Source organism: Pelecanus crispus, chromosome 5, assembly GCF_030463565.1.
Source record: "Pelecanus crispus isolate bPelCri1 chromosome 5, bPelCri1.pri, whole genome shotgun sequence".
NCBI classification, from domain to species: Eukaryota; Metazoa; Chordata; class Aves; order Pelecaniformes; family Pelecanidae; genus Pelecanus; species Pelecanus crispus.
In genome coordinates this window covers 66,191,955-66,213,178 of record NC_134647.1, presented here as the reverse complement: position 1 = coordinate 66,213,178, position 21,224 = coordinate 66,191,955, and the positions used below count along the sequence as shown (strand labels likewise).

Sequence of the window (21,224 nt, the reverse complement as noted above, 5' to 3'; positions counted from 1 at the left end):
ATAATATCTGTTTGCTGCAGACGCTCAGTACATTTACAACAAAATAAAAAGTAATCAAACGTATGCTAACCATTACTGCCTTGAATTCAAAGTGATTGTGTTTTTCCTCACTGATATTAAGTTACTCCCAGTAACTGAAATGCAAAGTCACCAAAAGGCAAAAACTCAATTCTTACCAACATTTCTTTGTGAGGAGACGTCAGAGTGCAAAACAAGTAGTGCTACAGTATTGTGAAGATATCCAAACTCACGTGCTTGTGCTGAACTCCACCTGCGATTCTGCTTGAGCCAAAGGAGAGATTTAATTAACTTTTGATTGGTTGATTTAGTCAACTTCTGTTAAGTCAAAACAGAGCAATGTCCTTAACAGTCTACCACCATGTTCTAATACTTTGAAGTTGGTGAAAATGTTGTTGTTATCAAAACCATGACACTCACTTATGCCAAAACAGCTACTTCCATGTTAACTATGCATAGGTACACTAAGACTTGCATGAAGCTTACAGAATAATCTAAGGATTAGTCTATCCTACCACATGAAAAGTATTTATCCGTAATTTAAGCATCATAAAAACATGGGGATAGACAAAATACAGCACAAAAACCACATACTACATAAGCTTTACCTGATTACTCTGCCGGTTGGGGCCAAGAAGGAAGTTGATCATGTGCCTCAAAGCAGAGTGTCTGAGAAGAAGACTGCTAGCCCTTATACCCTGCTATTTAGACAACAATAAAAACGTTACATTCCTGTGCAGGTAAAGAGTTAATGCTCTAGGGAACAAAAGTAAAATGCATAGGCTAAACACTGCATTTCTACTCTAAAAGAAAAAGATCAATAAGGTACAACTCTAAAAAGCTGTCTTGTTATATAGAGCACATTATATAAACCAGGCTGGAATCAGCATAAGCAAAGTAAGTGTCATATAAAAAAAGAATAGGGGAATAGAGAGAAACCATATACTGGGGTGAACAGTACGGTCTAGTCAGTTATTCTGCTTCCTATAGGACAAAAATCCTGAACGTTGGAATTTTTTATTTTTTTTTTAAGAACAGCCAAGAACAACCCTCCAAAACAGAAATCCAAAATTCAGACTCTGGAAATAACATGTTCAATTCATAAACTTTGCTGGTATATTTTTGTCTGATTTTATCCTAATCCCATGTTCAAAGCCATTTACTTTTCAAAAAAAGAAAAAAAAAAAAGGAATACTCTAACAGAAGTTCTCGAAGAGTTTCACTGTGCTGCTTAAGCCTTCTATGAGTATGGATGACTAGCTGCTTTACTGTTGTCCTTTAAAATTAAACTAGCATTAAAAAAGTAATGGTTTCTTACCTTCTGTACAAAGTTATTGAATAGCAAAAAGTACTGAGCACAGTTTTTACAGTTTTCAGGAACATCTTTATCCAGTAGAGCAAGTAGCACCTCCAATAATTGATGTAGACTTTTTAACTGTGAAAAAATTATTGATTTGAATTTAGAGAGTTGTCTACTGCTTAAAAAACACAAGTGTATCACATTTCAGAGTTAAGGAATAGTTAACAAAATCATACGTGTGGTCAGATATGCTTGCTGCGATGAGTATGAATACCTAACATAGGATTGCAGCCTTCCCACTTTTAACTCTTCCGAATGAATGCTGCATATACTAAACAGAAAAGTAATGAAAGCATTGGCATGCAGGTAACTTGCTCAAAGTAGTGGAACTCAGCAGTTACGTAAGAGTGCAATATTTTTAAAGCAATTCAAATTACTCCTCAGAGTGAACTGATGTTCAAACATTCCAGTCATTACAGTAATGCAGAACAAACCAGATTAGAAGCAAACTGTCACTCAAGGTCTCATGTTAGCATACTATCACACTCAACTATGCAAAAAGCAATGTTAGTGTTTAGTTTGCATCAAAGCACACTAAGGGTTTACACACCGGTATATAATTTATTACATCTCAGTTAAGAGATAGCAACTAACAGCCAAGAGGAAGTAATCAAAAACCATCAAACTATATTGTAAATGTTCATCTCCCTACTACTGTATTCACCTTGTAGGACTTCACAGCAATCTTTCCTTAAAGCTCTAAATATGACAAACTTTCTTAATAGAAGCCTGTACAACAGTAGCGCCTTCCATCCGTGACGCTGGATGAAAAAGGATAGATCCCAGAAACTGGATAGAAAAAACATCCTATCACATCAAATACTAATGTTTGATGTAAAAAAAAATTATTTCAGACTAAACAAGACTTGAACATTTAAAAGTGTCCAAGCCCCCACTGACAACTTACAGGAACATGCCAGAACATAGGTAACACTTCTGTCTGAGTTCTCTTGATACAAATTATTTGGTTCAGGTATCCCAAGAAAAACAGGTAAATCTCAAGCATTCCACAAATGACTGCCTTTGACAAATGTCCTGCTAGGTTTTCCTAGAATATTACGATCAGCAAAACGTAACAAAGCTGTACTTGCCAAGATTTTCTAATAGAAAACTGAATCTTCGAACATTAACCATACTTATGGTCTCTCTCTGGAACAAGATAACTCAGTTACTACTGCTATAGGCTTCTGACTGAGTGAAGAAGGAGAATCAGTTAAAAATTAAGCTTATTTCTGGAATCAAAAAAAGATAATAAATCTTAAGAAAACACTGTTTCCAAACGATTAAAATAATATGTGATACCAGTTTATAAGACCAGCTGAAATTATGCATAATTGTTTATAAGTAACCCTTTGAACTCAAAGTCTGAGAATTACAGCAGCATGTTACCTGCTAGGGTAGGAACAGACAAGCATTAACCTACTCAAGAAATGAAGAGCTACAAGCATCATCGAGACAAGAGCCTTTCACCTTATCATTTACAAATCACACAGCACTGTCTGCAAACACAGCAAGAGCCATTAGGTAGAGACAACCAACAGAATCATTGGTGATGAGGTGACACTAACCTTCTCCTGATAAAGCAAGGCACTGTCGAGGGTTTTTTCAAGAATAGTGGCTACAGCAACTCGTACCTCTCTTACACTGCATTCCAGGAGGAAAGTCCTGGAAGATAAAAGGCAAAGCTGCAAAGAGAACTCGAATGAACGTGTACACACAGTTACTACGATTAAGTGTGGTGTTTATTATTTTAAGAAGGAAAACAGTCCAGATACTTCTTGTATTGTACTTCTGTGGATAAGCTTTAACTTATTTTCCTGCACTCCTGCTTGTCACTAGTAAGGCCTATAAGATTACTTTATATTTATTCATTCAAATAACAAAAAAAACCCCAACCCCAACAACAACCAAAAAACTAAAAGCTATCACAGGATCCTGTCTTTCAATGCAGCTTCAAAGATAAAATTTTTTTTACATTGACACACCTCTCTAAGTGTGTCAGTTCTCCAAGAATTTGTCTTAGGTGTTTTCAAAAAAACACCTGTTAGCTGACACTGTGCTTGGTGAGAAAAATTCTTACCAGTTTATCTGTGATCTTTGTCAGGTAAGTATTTAACTTACCTTACCCCAAACACTTTCACCACATTCTCCTTTCCCACCTCCTGCAGGAGTGACTAGACATAAACTTAAACACATTCCAAGGCACTCTACTGAATTAAACATCTGCATCCTCCTCCATGTCCACTGCACTATTTTATTAGATTTTCAGAATTACTCAGAAAGCTGCACAATCTGAGAAAATACTAGAAATAAAAACCTAAGTGATTATCTAGAGTGTCTGTTTAAAGAATGTGCACAGTCAACCCTTTGGGAATAGATCAGTAGAGGTCAGATCATGTTATTAGGAAGCTTTATCCATACATGAGACACAAAACACCCAAGACAGAATTACCAGTACTTACTTTACAAGCTCCCGGCCTTCTGGCCCAACAAAATATTCAACCAACCACTGACAAGCATCAATGCTTTTGGAGAGCAGAGCATCTATGGTGGCAATCCATTCTTCTGTATCAGCCCTTTAACAAAACAAGGACAACTGTTAGAAATGAAAGAGAAAAAACACCTCCAAAACCTAAGCCATGCTTCTTGTTTGCCAAATAGAAAGAATTTTTACTTTAATTGAACATACATTAAATGGCTTAAGACAACAACACTTAGAGAAGTATTCTGGAACAACTTGCTGTCTTTAAATCCATTAAAGCCTTTCCATGCCCAATCCACTACCGTGGAAATAAAGGACAGCTGGGAGAGGCAGCAAACTGTCAGGTTAAGTATGACCCTCCTTCCTCTCCGATTTCTTTGCGATGGGATTCCAATGCAAAGCAGGAATGTATTGCTACTCCTGTGTATCTCTACATTACCCACAGGATTAATTTCAAGGTGCTATAGGTACAACGAACACGAAAACCTCAGAATGTTGTTACAGTATGCAGAACAAGGCCTTACCTGAGTTTCTTCTTGGTTCGGAGATAGGTTTGGAAGAGGAATTGGACTGCCAGCTGTAAGCTCACCTTTGCCATGCATGGATAATAAGGATGCTTTACCTTAGTCTGAAAGAAATGTCAAATTTACTTCAGAGCAGAACTATGCCTGCAGCACATATTCTGTCTCTTAAACACATCAGCATGTTCTATTAAAGTAATTTGCTTCATTTGCAAAAAATAAACCAAAGCATTTTTCTGTGCTAAAAACAGTCTCTAGTGCTGACTATGCTTGTAAACAAATATGCTAAAACAGGAACAAACTTGCTGTAAGGCCTGCTAGATCTGTGGATTTAATAAATTTAATAAATGCTGGTTTGTTTATTACTCTATTTAGAAAAACTTAATTAGTAAACTGTATTTCCAGTTAAAGTTTATCAACTTGGAGGTGACCAACACCAACTTTTGGATCTTCTATATAGAGAGGAATTTCTATCCTAGAGGTCAGTTTGCATCATTAAAAAAGGTGCATGTTATTTCATAAATTTTACTATGGCACAATGGTGTTTCTCCCACTACTAGAACAGGAGGCTGGAGTCAGCTTTGAGACAGATGTTATCACTGTGGAAAGTTACTTAGGACAATGAATTGCTCAGCTGGAAAAGCAAAATCATGTCAACCCTCCTCTTCCAGTTTTCCTGGTTATGAGCCAAATAGCTTCTGTGGCCCTTTCTACCCAACATATTCTGAATACTCTAAGATTAAAATCTAGGTACTTACAGCATTCAGTGAAGCTAATGACAGAACAAAACTGAAGTAGTCACTACTGTATACATCTCTGTTCTTCATAAATTTCAAGTTTTCATCTCTGACCATCTGTAAAAGAAAGCAAAAAAATTTAAAATGTTGTCAAAGTACATTTCTCTAACTAAAATTGCATCTTTTATGCAAATATGTGTGGCGTTCAAAGTCCAGTGTCAGACCTATTCTGTTCAAACTCTGAATCACTACTTCAGCAGAGGGGAAAATACACACAGGAGACTTAGAAGACCTGTATAAAACCTGGTTTTATATTTTCTTCTTTATATTTTCTTCCACAGATATTACAAAACACAAGACAAGAGATGAAGGACTTAATAATTTGGCTATTAAAGGAAAAGAAAAAGGAAGAGTTGCTGATAGGTTTTTAATAATTTTAATAAAAAAGCCAAGAGAACATAATTCAAACTGGAAAGGCTTGCTTAGCAAATTTACATGTACAGCAAGGAGCCATGGTATAATTACAAGCTGCAGCCACAATAACATACTTAAATGCCAAGTCCCTCTTTTTTCAAGTGAGATTTTGCTGAAAGACTCTCAATAATTTTGAGCCAAGTTCTGTTCATTGTAATAATACAACCCCAGATACAAGAATGCCTAAAATGACTATTAATGCCCTGATGCAGCCCATGTGGATGGCCATACATAGCCTGCAGTTTATTCTTACTGTGTATGTGATGTAGGCTCTCTTGCACATGTGCACATCAGCAGGATGGTGTGTGTTCAGAAGACCAAATATATGCAAGATTGTATCCTCTCCTGTATGAACCAGAGCTGCAGGCCTGCAGACTGACACCTTCCTCTTATGACAGCTAACCGATATCCATGTTCTACCATCCTCTCACTGCTCTGTCAATGCCATCGCACCTTCATTTTCAGCCCTGATTTGCAAAGTTGCCTTCAACATCCTTGTTTTCACCTTTGAGAACACATTCAGTATTAAATAAGCTAACAGACACAAACAGAATTGAAGTCAGTTTTGGTTTCTCTTCTCCCCTTTTTACTTTCTTGTGAACTCAAGAACTAGAGGATGACTGTAATTCGCCATCTTCTCCATTCCTCTTCAAGTGTACTTCAATGAACCATCTTTTCTGCTCTCATCTCTCCCTGCCTGCATGCTGACTGCTGCCATTATCTCATATTTGACTAACTTGCCTGCAGTTTCTTCAAAGCAAAGAATGACGGGTCAATTTTGTGAGAAGGGACAGCAAAACTTACAATAACGTACCACTGAGCAGCTTGTTAATAACTTTACATCAGAAACCAGAATTATTTTCTAGCTTTGCTTTCAAGAAGGGAATTACTTCAAGGCCACCTTTAAAATTACTGTGTTCCTCTTACTATGTGCTTAAGTTTCCTATGAGTACAATTTAGTTGCCACTTTTGGAGTGCTCTACCTGATATATCCGCACAGGCATTTTCTCTACAAAGAGTCCCTTTTTTTCTCCTTTTCGAACCAGCTTGGTCAAGATGGAGAGGCGGTCACTGTTGGGCCTGTGGGGTCGAGGTGATGACTGGGGTGAAATTTCTGGTGAAGATGGGGCAGATCTGAAATATATACATGCTCAAGGTGAATAATGAAATCCTATGACAAATCTACAGTTCAAATTTAAAATACCAGTACAGCTAGTACAATCTTAGGGCAAATTTAGATGACAGTCTAAACACTTCTTAAGGCTGTCAGTCAGCTGGAACTTCTTACTGCAATAGTGACAGCAGTATGGAAGAGGAAATTATAAAAGCAATAAAAGACTATTCATTAAGCAGCTTAAAAACCAACACAACAGAAGGCTCAGTACATTCCTTTGTCAAACAGGAATTACTGATTTCTGAGTTCTGGAGATAGGGTCTAGATACCAACATAAGAGAAACCTTTACAGACACAAGAGGAACTTACAATGAGAGGTCCTCAGCTTCTTGACGCACAACACTCACTCGACTTTTCTTTGGTAAGACTGGAGAGTTCTGATCAGACACTCTCTGGTAAAACAGCATATAAGCATTCCAGTAGCGCCGACGCACATCAGGGTAAGGGTTAGCTGGTGGGAGAAAAGGCATTCGATGAGGGCCTTTGAAGGGTTAGTATCTCTTTCATTCCTATACTGGGAATGAAGTCAAACTGGGTGTGCAAGTAATATCCACTGTGGCTATATAAAGTTATTTGTCAGATTAAAACATCAGTCTATGTTAATGAGTAACAAAAACCTGAATTCTAAAATATTTTTGTAAAAAGTATATGTATTTTAGAAAGATAATTATCAGAATTATGAAACAAGTGAATATTAGTGGAAATATATTTGGAATTAATTCCTTAAACTTTAACTATATGATGCCACACCATGTTCTATGCACAGTCCTTGTCACTAGCCTAAAATAAGGCCTGTTTTGTGGGTGTTTGGGTTTTTTTTTTTCCCCTAAAACTACTTTAGCAAGGTGCCATTTTACTTTTGAATCTCCTCTGCTACTAGGTCTACAAAGTGCTGAACAACAGTGAATATGGTTCAATTAATATTAGGCCATATACAAGCTGTTATGTCCTTCAGTAAACAGAAGACTTCAGGAAAAAAAATGCTTCAGAAGGATTATTAGACCAAAGCAGGTATAATGGACTGAGTTCTACCTCTACTGAGAGCCAGTATGAAATATAAAGCTACTGTAAATCAATCTGTACATCTGCTTACATTGATCATAGACTTTAGGTCTATATTCTCCACCAAAACATTCATATTCCAAGGTTTCATCAGTTAAATCAAATTCTTCAACAATGGTGTCATTAAATTTATACCACTTTCCTTTTCCACATCCCCTGTGATCAAAACAGAACAGAAACACAACAGAAACAAAGTTACTTGACTGTCTAGTAAAAAAACCAAACTGTCCTGAATAACCTAGAAACGACAACCCTGAAATCACATGTTTTGACAGTAAATAGAAAGCTCAGTTCAATGTCAAAGTTTCATTTTAAAAAAAAAAAGCTTGATTAAAAATGAGAAGCACATCACCTGCAGCTAAATGTCATAGGAAGCCCTCAAACTGCTATACAAGGTACATAAGAATTCCTGAGACTTTTATAGTAAGACAGTAACATGAGACACCATAACACCTACACTGTTGGATGTTAAAGGGAAGAGTGCCTCCAACAGAGCTCTGAATGGCTCACTATATCTTCCCAAAACAGATAGTCTTTAGACCACTCTCAAACCCCCCATGCAAGTCTTCTTGGCCATTACCTCCTGTCCTTTATAAAGGAGTAGTAGTGCCCTGCATGTGCCTGGCCACTATGAACAATCACACCAACAAGCTCATAGTTTTCTGTAGGGGCAACTTTCTTCCTTGGGGAGCCTCCGCCTCCTTGATCTGCATTTCTACCATTATCACCCACTTCTGAAGATGAGTCCTGGCGAGCCATCCCTGACACAGTGTAAGGTTCCATGTTCAGCATCCAGGGAAACTGTTTGAAGAGATATTTCAGATTAACTAAGAGATTGTGTTGTGTACCTGATTAGTGTAATTTTATGAGAATTGTATTAATACTTCCCACACTGGGAACACCAGAGGAAAACATGGTACTCCAACTTTTTATCCTTATGACACAGAAGTTAAATAAAATGTCTTTCCAGAGTTTTTTGCTCTTGCTTTCTGCAAGGACCCCGAGAATGTTGCAGACAAGGAAAGCTCTAAGGAAAAATACTGATTTTCTGTAGCACGATCATATTGTAAGTGTACCATGTACTCAAAATCCCAGTATCAAAATGTGGGGGAAAGAAGGAAGAACGAATAGGAAGAGTGAGATTCCACTCCACTGTCCACTCCACAAGGCGGGGGGAGGGAGCCGCCATACAGAAAAGTTTTCTTACCCTTATTTGTTCATCATATTTAATAGAACGTCCGCTCTCCCAATCAAAGCCAAATCTCATCAGGTGAATCACCAACAGGCTAGGTAAGACCTTAATGCATGTGCGCTTCACTGTAGTTCTCTTAAAAAGAAAAGAGAATATCACCCCTATCTATGTACCTCAAACATTCTGTGGTATTCTTCTACAGATGCCCCATTCCAGCCATCTTGAACTGATGTACAATACCGCCATGGGAGGCAGGATGACCATATGATGACTATAATACGTACAGATAAAGTACTAATGCAGCTAATACAGAGTTTGTGCAGTGGGCTGGTATGTTACAGAACATTTTACCATCCTGCCATCCCTCTAAGTGTTCAGTCTACAATATGAATTACAGGGAATGAAGAATGCTATCCGCATGGATTTATGGATTTAACCTTCCAATTATGTCTTCAACTAAGAAAGAGTAAACAGTATATAAGCATGGCTTCTATGAGCATGTAATGCTTAAGAAAACAACAAGCTACAGCTGAATCTTCTTTCACATACATGAAGAACCAGTACCTTTTCTTTGCACTTTTCGCAGTAGTATGCATTGCTTCCTTCCAGAACTTCTCCTCTAACAAACTGATCCAATGATATTTCCAGACTTTGACATGAAGTCACACCTAGGTTGAGAGCCATGAAGGCTTCCTCACGCTCATACCTAAATTCAAGAAGAAAAATAGTCAAGGCATTGACAGAGTAGAACCTATCCAACTTGCATTAACAAGACATGTGCTTAGGAAAGAATATCGCATTTGCCCAATAGCTATTGACAGCTGTGATTCTCACAAAGGCATACGTGTCTACCTTCTTGTGCTATTTTGACCTACATATTTTAATAGTTATGGGAGCACATAACTAATGCACTAAATTTAACATTACCTGTGAGGACAGTCCTTGCAGATCTTCTGATCAGAGAAGATTCCTTGAAAAGTATTCTTAAATATTTGGTCTCTTCCTATTTTCTGTTGGAGATGTAAAGTTAGACATCAGCTGGATATATTGCAGAGTGAAAGACCAGAGTGAAAGGGTTGTTTAGTCTGGAGAAGAGAAGGCTGAGGGGAGACCTTATCGCTCTCTACAACTACCTGAAAGGAGGTTGTAGTGAGGTGGGTGTTGGTCTCTTCGCCCAAGTAGTTAGCGATAGGACAAGAGGAAATGGGCTCAAGCTGCACCAGGGGAGGTTTAGATTGGGTATTAGGAAAAGTTTCTTCACGGAAAGGGTAGTCAAGCATTGGAACAGGCTGCCCAGAGAGATGGTGGAGTCACCATCCCTGGAAGCATTCAAAAAATGGGTAGATGTGGCACTTTGGGACATGGTTTAGTCTAGTCTACCCTTGACTGGTTTAGTGTGGACTTGGTAGTGTAGGTTAATGGTTGGACTGGATGATCTTAAAGGTCTTTTCCAACCTAAACGATTCTATTCTATGATTCTACCAAAAAAGCAATAGACATTTTAAACTTCTGAATACTATGTACATTATAAAATAAGCCAAATGGCTCTCTGCCTTCTTTTGTGAAGAACAAAGGAGAAAGAGATAAAAGGTACCAAGGAGATGCATACAAACAAGGAAAGAAATCCCTGAGGTTTTTACCTTGAGGTACTCATCCATTTGATCTATAAGACTGGTGAAGAACTCATAAGCATCCTGTTGCTCTCTAACATAAAGTTCCTTATTCCACATCTTGAAAATCTATATAAAGTATAAATATATATAAAAAGGTGGTTGTTTCATATACATATCACTAAAGAAAGTGATTCCTAGAAAGAAATTTGTTATTTTTACATGTTTGGACTTTTTGAAGTAGAACTTACTTTATCTCTAGAAATTCTGCAATGAGAAAAGGCTGAATAAATGATAACTGGTTAAGTAGGAAAGGTATGTATTATAAACAAAAAGATGTAATACCTTCCAAAAGTTCTCAGGTACATAATACTGTAGCTTGCTTTCCATCAAATGACCAAAAAGAGATTGAACTTGATAGAACACATTGTCATCTGGATTGTCTGTATCATCATCAATGGAAAGCAAGGCCTGGAAGGAAACAAACTTATTAAATTGGTTCTTGGCAAAATTATTACTGTAAGTTGTCATGACACACAGCACAACAACTTATAATATATATATTTATTGTGTGTATATATTTATGCACATACACACAAAATTTTTTTTTTTTTTTTTTTTTAAAAAACAATTCATTTACAAATGGTGCTAAGATGAACTTGCAATTCAGGTGACAGTAATTCCAAGAAGAGGACTTTACTGGATGTTGAATCAATTACCTCTGGGAGACCAGGCTGCATGTATAGCTGCTGGAAGACGGCATTCATGTAACAAGTAGCACCACCATTCTTCAATCCCACAAACCCTGAAATGGAGCGACTATCCACTGGTGGAAGATACTAGAATGACAAACACATTTTTTGTACCAGTAAGTTATAAAAAGCGTAAGACTCCAACAACATACTATAGCTTTTATAACCACCTTTATATAAGCTGTTAAGAGCAATTTAATAGAAAACCAGGAATATAAATTCTGAAAGATTACAAGAGCCCTATATTTGGTCATTTAGATATTTAACACTTTGCACAAAACTGTTCAAAATAGCCTAAAATGTATCTAAACAAAATTGGTGATATTTAGGAAATACTTCTTTCTTATCCAGATAATAACTGACAAAGACTCACTGGAGTATTTGCTTCTGGGGAAGATCAAATGGGTCTGCGTTTACTCTTACCTGCTTTTTTTAATTTTAAATTGAAGACCATGGAAATTTCATGAATGGAGCAGTTAAGTAGATCATATACAGTACTCCAAACCACGCTAATACAAATTAAAAAAAAAAAGATGCCTTGCTTACATCAAACTCCTTGGTAAGTGCAGGGTCACACTGGTGATGCATAGAAAGCAGCTCCTTTGTAATAAGCTGGAGATTGGAAGGTGAGCTATCAGCCAGCATTACTAACACTTCATAAGCAGCTAATCGGCTATCTGCTGTACTGCACCTAAAAAGAAAACCACATTTGGGATCTATTTCGTAGATGACTCAATTATTTCTAATTCCAGAAAGCCGTATTACTCAGAACAAGTGACAATTAATGTTCAAAAGGAACACTTTAAATAATAAAACACTCCTGAGAGACTGCAGAGTGCTATTTTTTCTTTCTTGGGGAAGGGGAACAGGGAAGAATTGAATCAGAAGAGCAGCACCAGGAACACTCCTTTAAATAAACCTCCCTTACTGACATGGACACCTGTTGTTAACATTCAGTAGCAAGGAAAAGTAGGTGCCCTAAAAAGAAGACACAGAATTGGTTGTATGTCTGAGGACAGCCAGATACTCTCTCTCACTGTAATGCTGATGGAGACATAATGACTTATTTACATGGAGACAAGCTTTGAAAGAGCTCAACCAGGTAACTTACTTGCTACAAGAGGTGACCTCAGACCTAAGCTGCGCTAGACCAGTACAAAACACTCCTACTTAGCTCTTTTCAGTGGATCAAACACACCAGCCCTTTCTTCTAAAGGCCAAAGAAAAGGCTTCATTTTACTTTAAGCAAATGAAAGAGCATGCTTGAGATGAACTGCAGTGGAGCAAAGCTGGAGCAAAACACTAAAGTGTAGCAAGTCCCATTCAGTTCAGGGGTTGCTAAATGCTCCACTGGAACCTTCTTCAGGGTTTGTGGAAAGGCAGTGTGGGTATGCCTGATCCAACTCTAACAACAACTAGTCAGTGTAATGCAAGCAATCCAGCTGCAGCAGCACAAAACCCCACACAAGCTAATTTACCCATCCCTTCAGGTATTGTATGGCAATAACAGAAGGCAGGTGTAACAGGAAAGAGAAAGCCCCCTCTTTTTTCCCCGTTTGATGTATTACCAGCTATCTCAGGTGCAAGGAGACTTGCTTGGCATTAGCTTTTTACAAAACACAGTTCTTTTGAAGGGAAAAAGAAAATAGCAGAACTTTTGAGATTCTCATTTGTAAGGGGCTTGGAAAGTTAATTTTCTGCTCATGTTCCAATTTAGCCAACTTCCCAAGCCATGATGAGCTAAAGGAGTACTCTTTGGACTCATGAAATCAGCACTCAGTTGTGCTTGCAGTTCATCTTTGATTTAACAAGCACAGACTCTGGAAGTACAGAAAAGCAAATATTCTGGGTCACACAAGAACTTAAAAATGCTATTTGGACACTTATGTAGGAAATGTAGAGAACTGGAGAAAAGCTCCAACATTGGTATTAAATCCTAGTATCTGTAGCCCCAGCGCGACATTTGCATTCATGAGATCTAGGACAAAACCCAACATAAACAGAATAAACCAATTTTTACTTTGGATGAAAGTCTTGCTGACTGATTGCAGCACTGCCTGCTGGAGAATGGCTATTCAGAATAATCCTGGATGCTCGGAAGAGGAAATCATCCAACAATGGCTTAATCAGAGATGAACCTGTAACACAGTAATGCACACTGACTGTTAAATACTTACATTATCACTGCAAATGTCAAAAGGTGTTCTATATCAGCAAAATCACTTAATAGCACCGCATCAACAAAAAACGTATCCAAATATTTCATCAAATGTCAAAGGTACAACAAAGGTACTACCAAAATTACTCCTTATAGCTCTGTACCACTTCTACCCATGTATTATGTCTTCACATGTACTGTCTACTGACCAAATCACCTGTTAGTGCTACACAGAATTCACACTAGTCACTTTAGAGTAAACAGGAATACCTACCAACCATTTCCTTCTCTGCCCCACAAAGTGAAAGGAGAGTCTTGATGAGCCTCAAGTGTCCTGCTAACAGGATGTTATCAGCTTCACTGGTCTCACACTCAGCTGTGCGGTTGGGTTCAAAATTGTCTAGCCAAGTGATCTCATCTTCTAACATGGCAGCTGGGCTTATCTTTAGCTGTTCCATTTCTGATGCTACAAGAGAAAAAGAAAACCAAGAAAAATTAACAACTCTATAAATGCAGAATATAAATACAAAGAGTTTCAAACAGTTTGGTAACGGTCTAGTTTCCCCCGCAATGTGTACAAAGTGTACCTTCGACAAAGGAACTCATTTCACCTTCCAAAGGGAGTGAGCTGCCTTGCCGTTACTGAATGCCAAGAACAGTCCATGCCAGGCACTAACACAGGAGAGCCAGCACACTGGCAGGTCACATCGAGTACATGGTGTAGTAACCCCTCCATGAAGGCAATTCTACATCTTGTCTACAGAAGGAAGACATGCTTGGAAGCTGCAATCAGAATGACATGTGTGCCTGTACATACTTACACGTGAGGTCATCCAATAACTGACATCTCAGGTCAAAATATTCTGTACACTGGGACAAAAGTCTGAAAGAGGTACAAATAGAAGAAAGGTTTAATTTAAAATCAGAAACTTTTTTCTAAGCAGTTGCCTTTAAGGCCTGTGTGCTCTGTCCATCTAATCCAAAATAGCATAGCTATCTATGTATGCTTCTGCATGCACATGCTGCACCTTTAAAACAAATTCCTTCCCAGCAGCTATTTCTGAATGTTATGAATAACATTTAATCCTCCTTTCTTCCTTCACCTCATAACAATTTTAGTTAATTATCAGACAATTATGGAACAACATGTTTTAACTTCTCAGTTACTCCTCTATTCAAATTCCTCTAGAAATTGCTGTTTAAAGTTACTGTTAAATTAAAGAACTTTTGGCCAGTCAGGGACAAGTTAATAGGACTGACACCTACAGTCTTTACAGGTGTAACGGGTAACATAAGCAACAAGAGATCAGGTGAAGTCATGGGTCCAGACATCACTGAAAAAGCTGGAGCCTTTAGGATTGGTTTCTGATCTGGATCTATGCAGTACTATCAAAGAAATACAACGTTACTGTCATACATCCTGTCACCTCTGTGCCTCTTGCAGGATTCCAGCCAGGTTGACTGCCATGACCACATCCCAGAAAGATCAGGCCTATTTAGCAATTACCACCTCCTGAATGGGAAGTCAAATAAGCTGAACCATAACAGTTCACAGAGGAAGAGTTGCACCTTGAGAATTCAGCTTTATTTCCCTTCAATTTACATACTTTTAAAACTATCTGGAGCGTGACAGGGATGTCTACTTTCAACAGACCTGCAAAGTCCTAATCCCTTGTGCCTCAGAGCTTCCACAGTGCTATTCATTTAAAAACATGATAGATTTGCTTCCTCAATAAACACACTTCTGACTTACCTCTGGTTGATTCCTCTCATGATGCTGGTTGGTGACCAAAGAGGCAGCTGGGCACCAAGAACAACATTCAGGAGAAACTGGTTTGGCTTTTGTACATCTGGATGAGCTGATGTGTCTGTCTGACTAAGGGTGTACAACTGGTCACAGGCAACACGACGAATCTGAAACAGTGTCATTGTCAAACACTAGCAGTTGCTCAAAGGTTGCAAAAAATACACTTCTGTGTTGTTAGAAATCTAACAGAAAAAACCAGACATTGAAAAGCTTGTGTAAACCAGACTATGAGCTCTGCACCCACCAGCCAGGGTTTCACTATTTATAGGGATTTAGCAATCCACTTTCATCCCTGAGCTAAAAGCTCTGATGCTTTATTAAACACAGATTATAAATTCAGATAAGGGGGAAAAGATGCAATGACTTCATGCAAAATATATGAGGTACAATGAAATGAAGTAAGCGTGACTTGAAAATATCTAGATTTTAGAATATCCAGAATAATCTTAAATCGGAAAGAATGAATTTTAGGAGGGTTCTAACATTTGGAAGGATTTTTCAAAGGTTCAGAAGAGTCCATTAAATCTTACCCAACCCAAATCTTTTGAGACGAAAGTTACTTGGAACTTTCCCATAAGTACTAGTTTTAAAGAGTTTGTCTCACCAAAGTGAACACATTTTCGTTAGACTAGCCACAGCACAGTCCTGTGCACCTCATGGATTAAACAAGCCTAAAGAACATAATACTTCAGCATTTTCTATCAACACATCGCTAGATACTGGAATTACTAACAATTACACGAAGGTTATTCATTCAAATGCAAAAAAACTGTGGGAATATTTGTAATGAGCAATTACATCTTCAGACCATATCAAATGATCAAAGCATACACATTTCAGAAGTAGAACATTTAAGAAGTTTTCAGAGAAAGACCCCCACCTCAGCACTTGGTGATCCAAGCAGTATGTCAATGATGAAATCGGCAACACAAGGCAAATTGTAAAAAGATCCTAGAACAGAAGAGTACCAGGCCATCTTTTTTTAAAATAATAATTTTAAATAAGTCAGTTATGGTCTTGCATTAAAATACCATAGGACCTAGAGGACATTGCCCCTGTCAACACCAAAAAGCAGTAATGGCAGTTTGCATATCTCCCCATCTCCTTCCCTTACCAGAGACTGGCACCACTTTATAACAGCATTTTCCTTTGCCTTCCACCACCACCAATGTTTACACTTCCTGTACAGAAAGATTCAAGTACTAAACACTAGCTATGCAAACAGCAGCACTTACAGAATTACATACTTCAAATCCAGTGCAAATATTTATATACTGGCAGTAAGTCAGCTTTCCCAAAACATTTCACTAAAGCACAGCACTACATGCCTTGTTTCATGCCACCTGTTCTTCAGTCCTGGAAAAAAATCCCCATATTTTTTAATGAAATTTTGTGTTTTTAACTTGAGCTGTCTGAGCTTACAAAGCCAGAAGTTTCCTCACTATTTTTTTGTACTTGTCTGTCTCCAAAAGCCTCCCCTCACCTTACTTATATCCCAAATATTTTGAATTCCAAGTCTATTTCATACCTAGTTGCTGACTGCGTAGCTGAAGGCAGGTTACTAAGAGAGACAAGGCTTCCCCAGCAATCAGAGCATCTTTGGTGGATACAGACTGCTGTCTCACACAGATACCAGCATGAAGCGCAGCTGGCTCTCCTTCACTTCCTGAACTGCAATTACTTCCTGCATTAAGAAAAAAACAAGTGCTGTAATCCATTACATTTTTCAGATGTTTTCAGCTTCTGGTCAGTTCTCTGCAATTTAAAAAACTTCTCCAAATGCCACATGAATGTACAGCATTTTGCTCAGATTTGTGTAATTCAATCATATAATATCCTGAGTTGGAAAGGACCCAAGAGGATCGAGTCCAACTCCAATGAATTCAGCTTCAAGCTTCAAAAGTGTTCAATTAAGAATAAAGCAAACACTTTCTTCAGATTAGAGGCACAGTTAACCTACCTGAGCTGCTAAGTCTGTTTCGAATCCCAGCAGGAAATAAAGTGTTGCTCTCTTTTATTGGTTGACTACTTCCCACGAGGTCCAGCCGTCCTGCAGCAGCAGCCCAAGAGAGTCGCATGAAGCAAGCCACTGTGGAAGTGAAATCATTCACCTCCATAGTCTGAAGGAACAAGAAACAGCAGTTACTTCCATGATATTCAACAGCCTTTGTTAATAATAGGGATAAGAGGGATGTATCTTCTGGATCATGTCAAATTGACATTTGGATTTGTCTTCCTCTCTCTTTTCTAAGCAGGCTCAAGGATACAAGAGTCTTCTTGTTCCCAAGGAGAGATTACTACTGCTCTCTTAATAGAAGTAGTTTGGTTTTAAGTTCTCCACTAGGGTAAATACCCTTTTCACCTCTCTGGAGTTCAGCATGCTGATTTCAATCACATTGATCCATTTGGGAAGCACTGCCCAAGAACCTAACATAGCATACTCATTACATTAACAATGAAGTTTCTTTCTACTGGACTCAACTTTCAAATGGGTCAAGTTCTTGTCAGATTAGATTGTTTCAGTAAATAGTCAGTCTCAGATTAATTACACTGACATGCTTATAAAGGGGGAAATAGCATTTTCGTAAATTATTGAAAATAAAAATTTCCTTTTTCCCCAGGGTACCATCAAGCAAATTTATTTGAAACAAAAAACTTGCCCAAAATTTCTAATTCGAAGAAGCATGGACTATGAGCCACAAGTTCAAGCAGGAACCTCCTCCTTTCTATTCACAGAAAATTTAACAAGAGTAAGATCTTAAGAGTTAAGCATGACTGAAAATAAATCACAAGCAAGATTTCTGTGTAGATATACTTCTGGCAAGCACTTTTGGGGTACTGCTTCCCTTTGTACTGCCAAAATGATTTCTGAGACTATGTTAAAATTCAGATCAAGATCAGGAAGAGAGACTGATGGTCAGAATTTTCAGACGCTTTTAAATGGAGAACCTGTATAAAAGGTAGACTTTTGATTAAAAATCCAGGAGTTATACAGCTGTCACTGGAGATGACACTGCTGCATCACCATAAATCACCAAACTCTTACTTGTATGGCAACTCTTGCTGCTGGTATGATTTCTTCCACCCTAATGGAGGATCTATCAGACACAGAGAGCTGTCGGTAGGATGATTTCTCAGGTGTTCCACAAATGGACATCTGCCTACTTGCTTGTCGGCTGACATTACGGAAGGGGCGTGAGGACAATGCTTCTACCCCATCTTTAATGAAATCTTCATCCAGTAAGGTAGGCATTGTCTGGCCAACAAGCAAGAACCTACATTCACAAAGCAAAAACGTCATACTTATTTTTGAGTGTTTACAGCAAGTGAATGAAACAGAACTCAAAGTACCAATTAATCTCACAATATTACAAGCTGCACTCTAAAAGCCAAGAAAGCAGGACATTCTCTAATGAAAGGCAATTACATACCTTGCAAGTTGCAGGCAGATGGAATAGACTCCCTGTCTTGTTTCATAGTCTACTTCTGATGGGATGGAATCTCTCTGCATCACATTCACCACCAAACTTAAAAACAAATCAATAAGACAGATTCCATTTGAAAGTGTTTTACATTAGGAGAGAGCTGCAATTAATTTATCTCTGTCCTTCCCTCCTCCTATTGAGTCAGCTGAGTGCCAGTTAAAACTGCCAAACTGCAGTCTTTGGAGACTAACAACCCCATTTCCCCCTTTTAGATCTACAGATGGAAGCTTTCTGTTCCTGCTGGAAAATGCTTTAGGATCCATGGGGCAGGGGGGTGGACAGAAGTAGTGAGAGCAACATATACTTGATGAATCTGACAGAAGCACAAGCAGTATTGCCAGATCTTCCAAACCACTCACACTGTGCCTCAACTCTTACCTGAAGTGTCTAAGTTTTGGAGACTGTAAAATTTAATTTGGTTCCCACTGCACAATCTATGCTTTGACTGCTTAAAATGTCCACTGGTATCTATGCAGGACATAGTGTAATGTTGCAAATCTGAAGCAAAACACTTAAATACTAACTATCCAAATATCAACTACCTTAGTAAAAGCTACAATTCACAAGCTTACCTGTGGTTAATTTATTTTGGGGTTTAATAACATGTATTCTGTTACATTAATATGGTAGCTACAGTAGCTTTTCAGGAACTGGATAATGAAAACACAGCTTTGGATGGATTTTTTCGCTGAAAAAGAAGCTGACAGGTGTACTAGCGTGTTACAGTGTGGAAATCAGAAACCACGCAGAACTGCTAACTAAATGAAGTGTTATAAATTGAGTCAAGATTTTGAAATCTAACCTCAAACCTCCTGCTCTGAGGAAGTTTTCACAGAAAGACTTGGCACAGTTTCTTGCCATTTCATCATCTGCAGTTGGCATCAGCTTGGAACTCAGTACCTAAAATAAATGAATAAATTAGCATGCATACAACCCCCCTGCTTAGTATTCTTTATCTGCTGAAGGTTAAAAGTATAACAGAAAAAAATGCACTACAAATGAAGCAATTAACAATACACTTATGCAAAGCTGCAGTCAGTAAAGAGAAATCATATTTAAAAAATTCAGGACAACTGTGGCTATTACAGATATTTATTCTGTATCAAAAGGCATTTTTTTTTTCTCATTGCAGTTTACTTGTTAAGGGAAAGGATAAAGTACATACTCTAGCACATGAAATATCTTCAGGCTCAGTTGGTGCTCCTTAAGAGCCCAAATTCTTCTCCTTTCTAGATTTTCAGTTGACAGTATCCCATACAACACCCTACAGATGGCTTACTTATTGATTTGTGCCTTCTGAAACATAACCCTATTGCTGCTATTGGTTTTTTTTCTGTAAAAGATGGTCCAGTTAATTCTATGGGCCTTATGAACATCACCACTGTATCATCCCTCCTGTTTTAAAGTCAGCACTAAACTTCACAGAATGCAATTATGCTCAGAAACATGGCCATAAGGAAGTCTGTGGTCTCTGTGGGTCAGATCTCACATATATTTATAATCAGTTTCACTTCATTTTACACCAAGAAAAAACAACACAACACCCAAACAAACAACCCTCCCCAGCCCCTCCCAAAACCCCAGACCCCCCCAAAACTTTCCTGACAAGTCTCTTTGGCATGTACAGACAACAATGCTGCATGTGGGAAAACAAAATACATCTTTTCCAGGTTCACAGGTCAGAAGAATGGTTTACAGAGTTCCAGGCATCAAATCTTATCACAACACGGCATGATATAACCGTGAACATCTGCAACATTTAATTTTCATCTCTTTCACATTCTCTGTAAATTTCCTGTGCACTTTTTTTCAGAAAGCAGTTCAGACTGGTTCCCATATTTTCAACAGATCACCAGTTGAGGGGATAAAAAAGCACATCATCCTTCTCCTGACAGAAATCTTCCTCCCATTGGCTTGACTGGACTTGAGGAACAAGTCTACTCATATAATGTACACATCTAATCCAATTTACTACTTCTCATCCCTTGCCAGAAAAGCAAACACAATTTATTACTTGCTTTTATTTTTTTCTCTGGCGTAAAAGCAGCAGATAACTGTCCTGTAATACTGTAATATAACCTGCCAGTTCAACAAGATACCCTTGCTGTGATATGCTAAACCATTTGCTTTCAGTTGTAGAACTTGTCAACATATTTCAAAGGCATCATCAAGTATCTTTCATTCCAGCTGTACAGAAAAGGGGGGGATCCTAATGCTGCAGTGTGATGACAGCGTAGGAAGACGAAGAACTAACATTAGACTGCAGAAACACAAAGGAAAGCAACTACAAGAAAATTCCTACAGTAATCTTAGCGCATACTGGGAATGAAAGAGAATAACTTTGTCCACCGTTTTTGAAGCTGTTGGCAACCAGTCCTGCAACTTCAAGCTT

At 38.1% G+C, this 21,224-nt stretch overlaps 1 protein-coding gene across 1 annotated transcript in view; it reads right to left on the bottom strand.

Moving 5' to 3' along the window:
- Positions 1-21,224, bottom strand: part of USP24 (ubiquitin specific peptidase 24) — a 67,371-nt gene that overhangs the window by 10,183 nt on the left and 35,964 nt on the right. Inside the window, exons 32-59 of the mRNA XM_075711628.1 lie at positions 19,635-19,732; positions 18,779-18,874; positions 18,394-18,622; positions 17,308-17,467; positions 16,876-17,031; positions 16,228-16,298; positions 15,294-15,454; positions 14,362-14,423; positions 13,815-14,006; positions 13,403-13,520; positions 11,929-12,073; positions 11,350-11,469; positions 10,976-11,101; positions 10,661-10,759; positions 9,948-10,030; positions 9,585-9,726; positions 9,036-9,155; positions 8,409-8,629; positions 7,860-7,984; positions 7,076-7,217; positions 6,576-6,726; positions 5,140-5,235; positions 4,385-4,488; positions 3,841-3,954; positions 2,947-3,043; positions 1,337-1,453; positions 627-719; positions 177-279 (exon numbers count right to left, since the gene is read on the bottom strand). Coding sequence (XP_075567743.1) covers positions 177-279; positions 627-719; positions 1,337-1,453; positions 2,947-3,043; positions 3,841-3,954; positions 4,385-4,488; positions 5,140-5,235; positions 6,576-6,726; positions 7,076-7,217; positions 7,860-7,984; positions 8,409-8,629; positions 9,036-9,155; positions 9,585-9,726; positions 9,948-10,030; positions 10,661-10,759; positions 10,976-11,101; positions 11,350-11,469; positions 11,929-12,073; positions 13,403-13,520; positions 13,815-14,006; positions 14,362-14,423; positions 15,294-15,454; positions 16,228-16,298; positions 16,876-17,031; positions 17,308-17,467; positions 18,394-18,622; positions 18,779-18,874; positions 19,635-19,732 — 3,541 coding nt within the window. The remainder of the gene's footprint in view (positions 1-176; positions 280-626; positions 720-1,336; positions 1,454-2,946; positions 3,044-3,840; positions 3,955-4,384; positions 4,489-5,139; positions 5,236-6,575; positions 6,727-7,075; positions 7,218-7,859; positions 7,985-8,408; positions 8,630-9,035; positions 9,156-9,584; positions 9,727-9,947; positions 10,031-10,660; positions 10,760-10,975; positions 11,102-11,349; positions 11,470-11,928; positions 12,074-13,402; positions 13,521-13,814; positions 14,007-14,361; positions 14,424-15,293; positions 15,455-16,227; positions 16,299-16,875; positions 17,032-17,307; positions 17,468-18,393; positions 18,623-18,778; positions 18,875-19,634; positions 19,733-21,224) is intronic.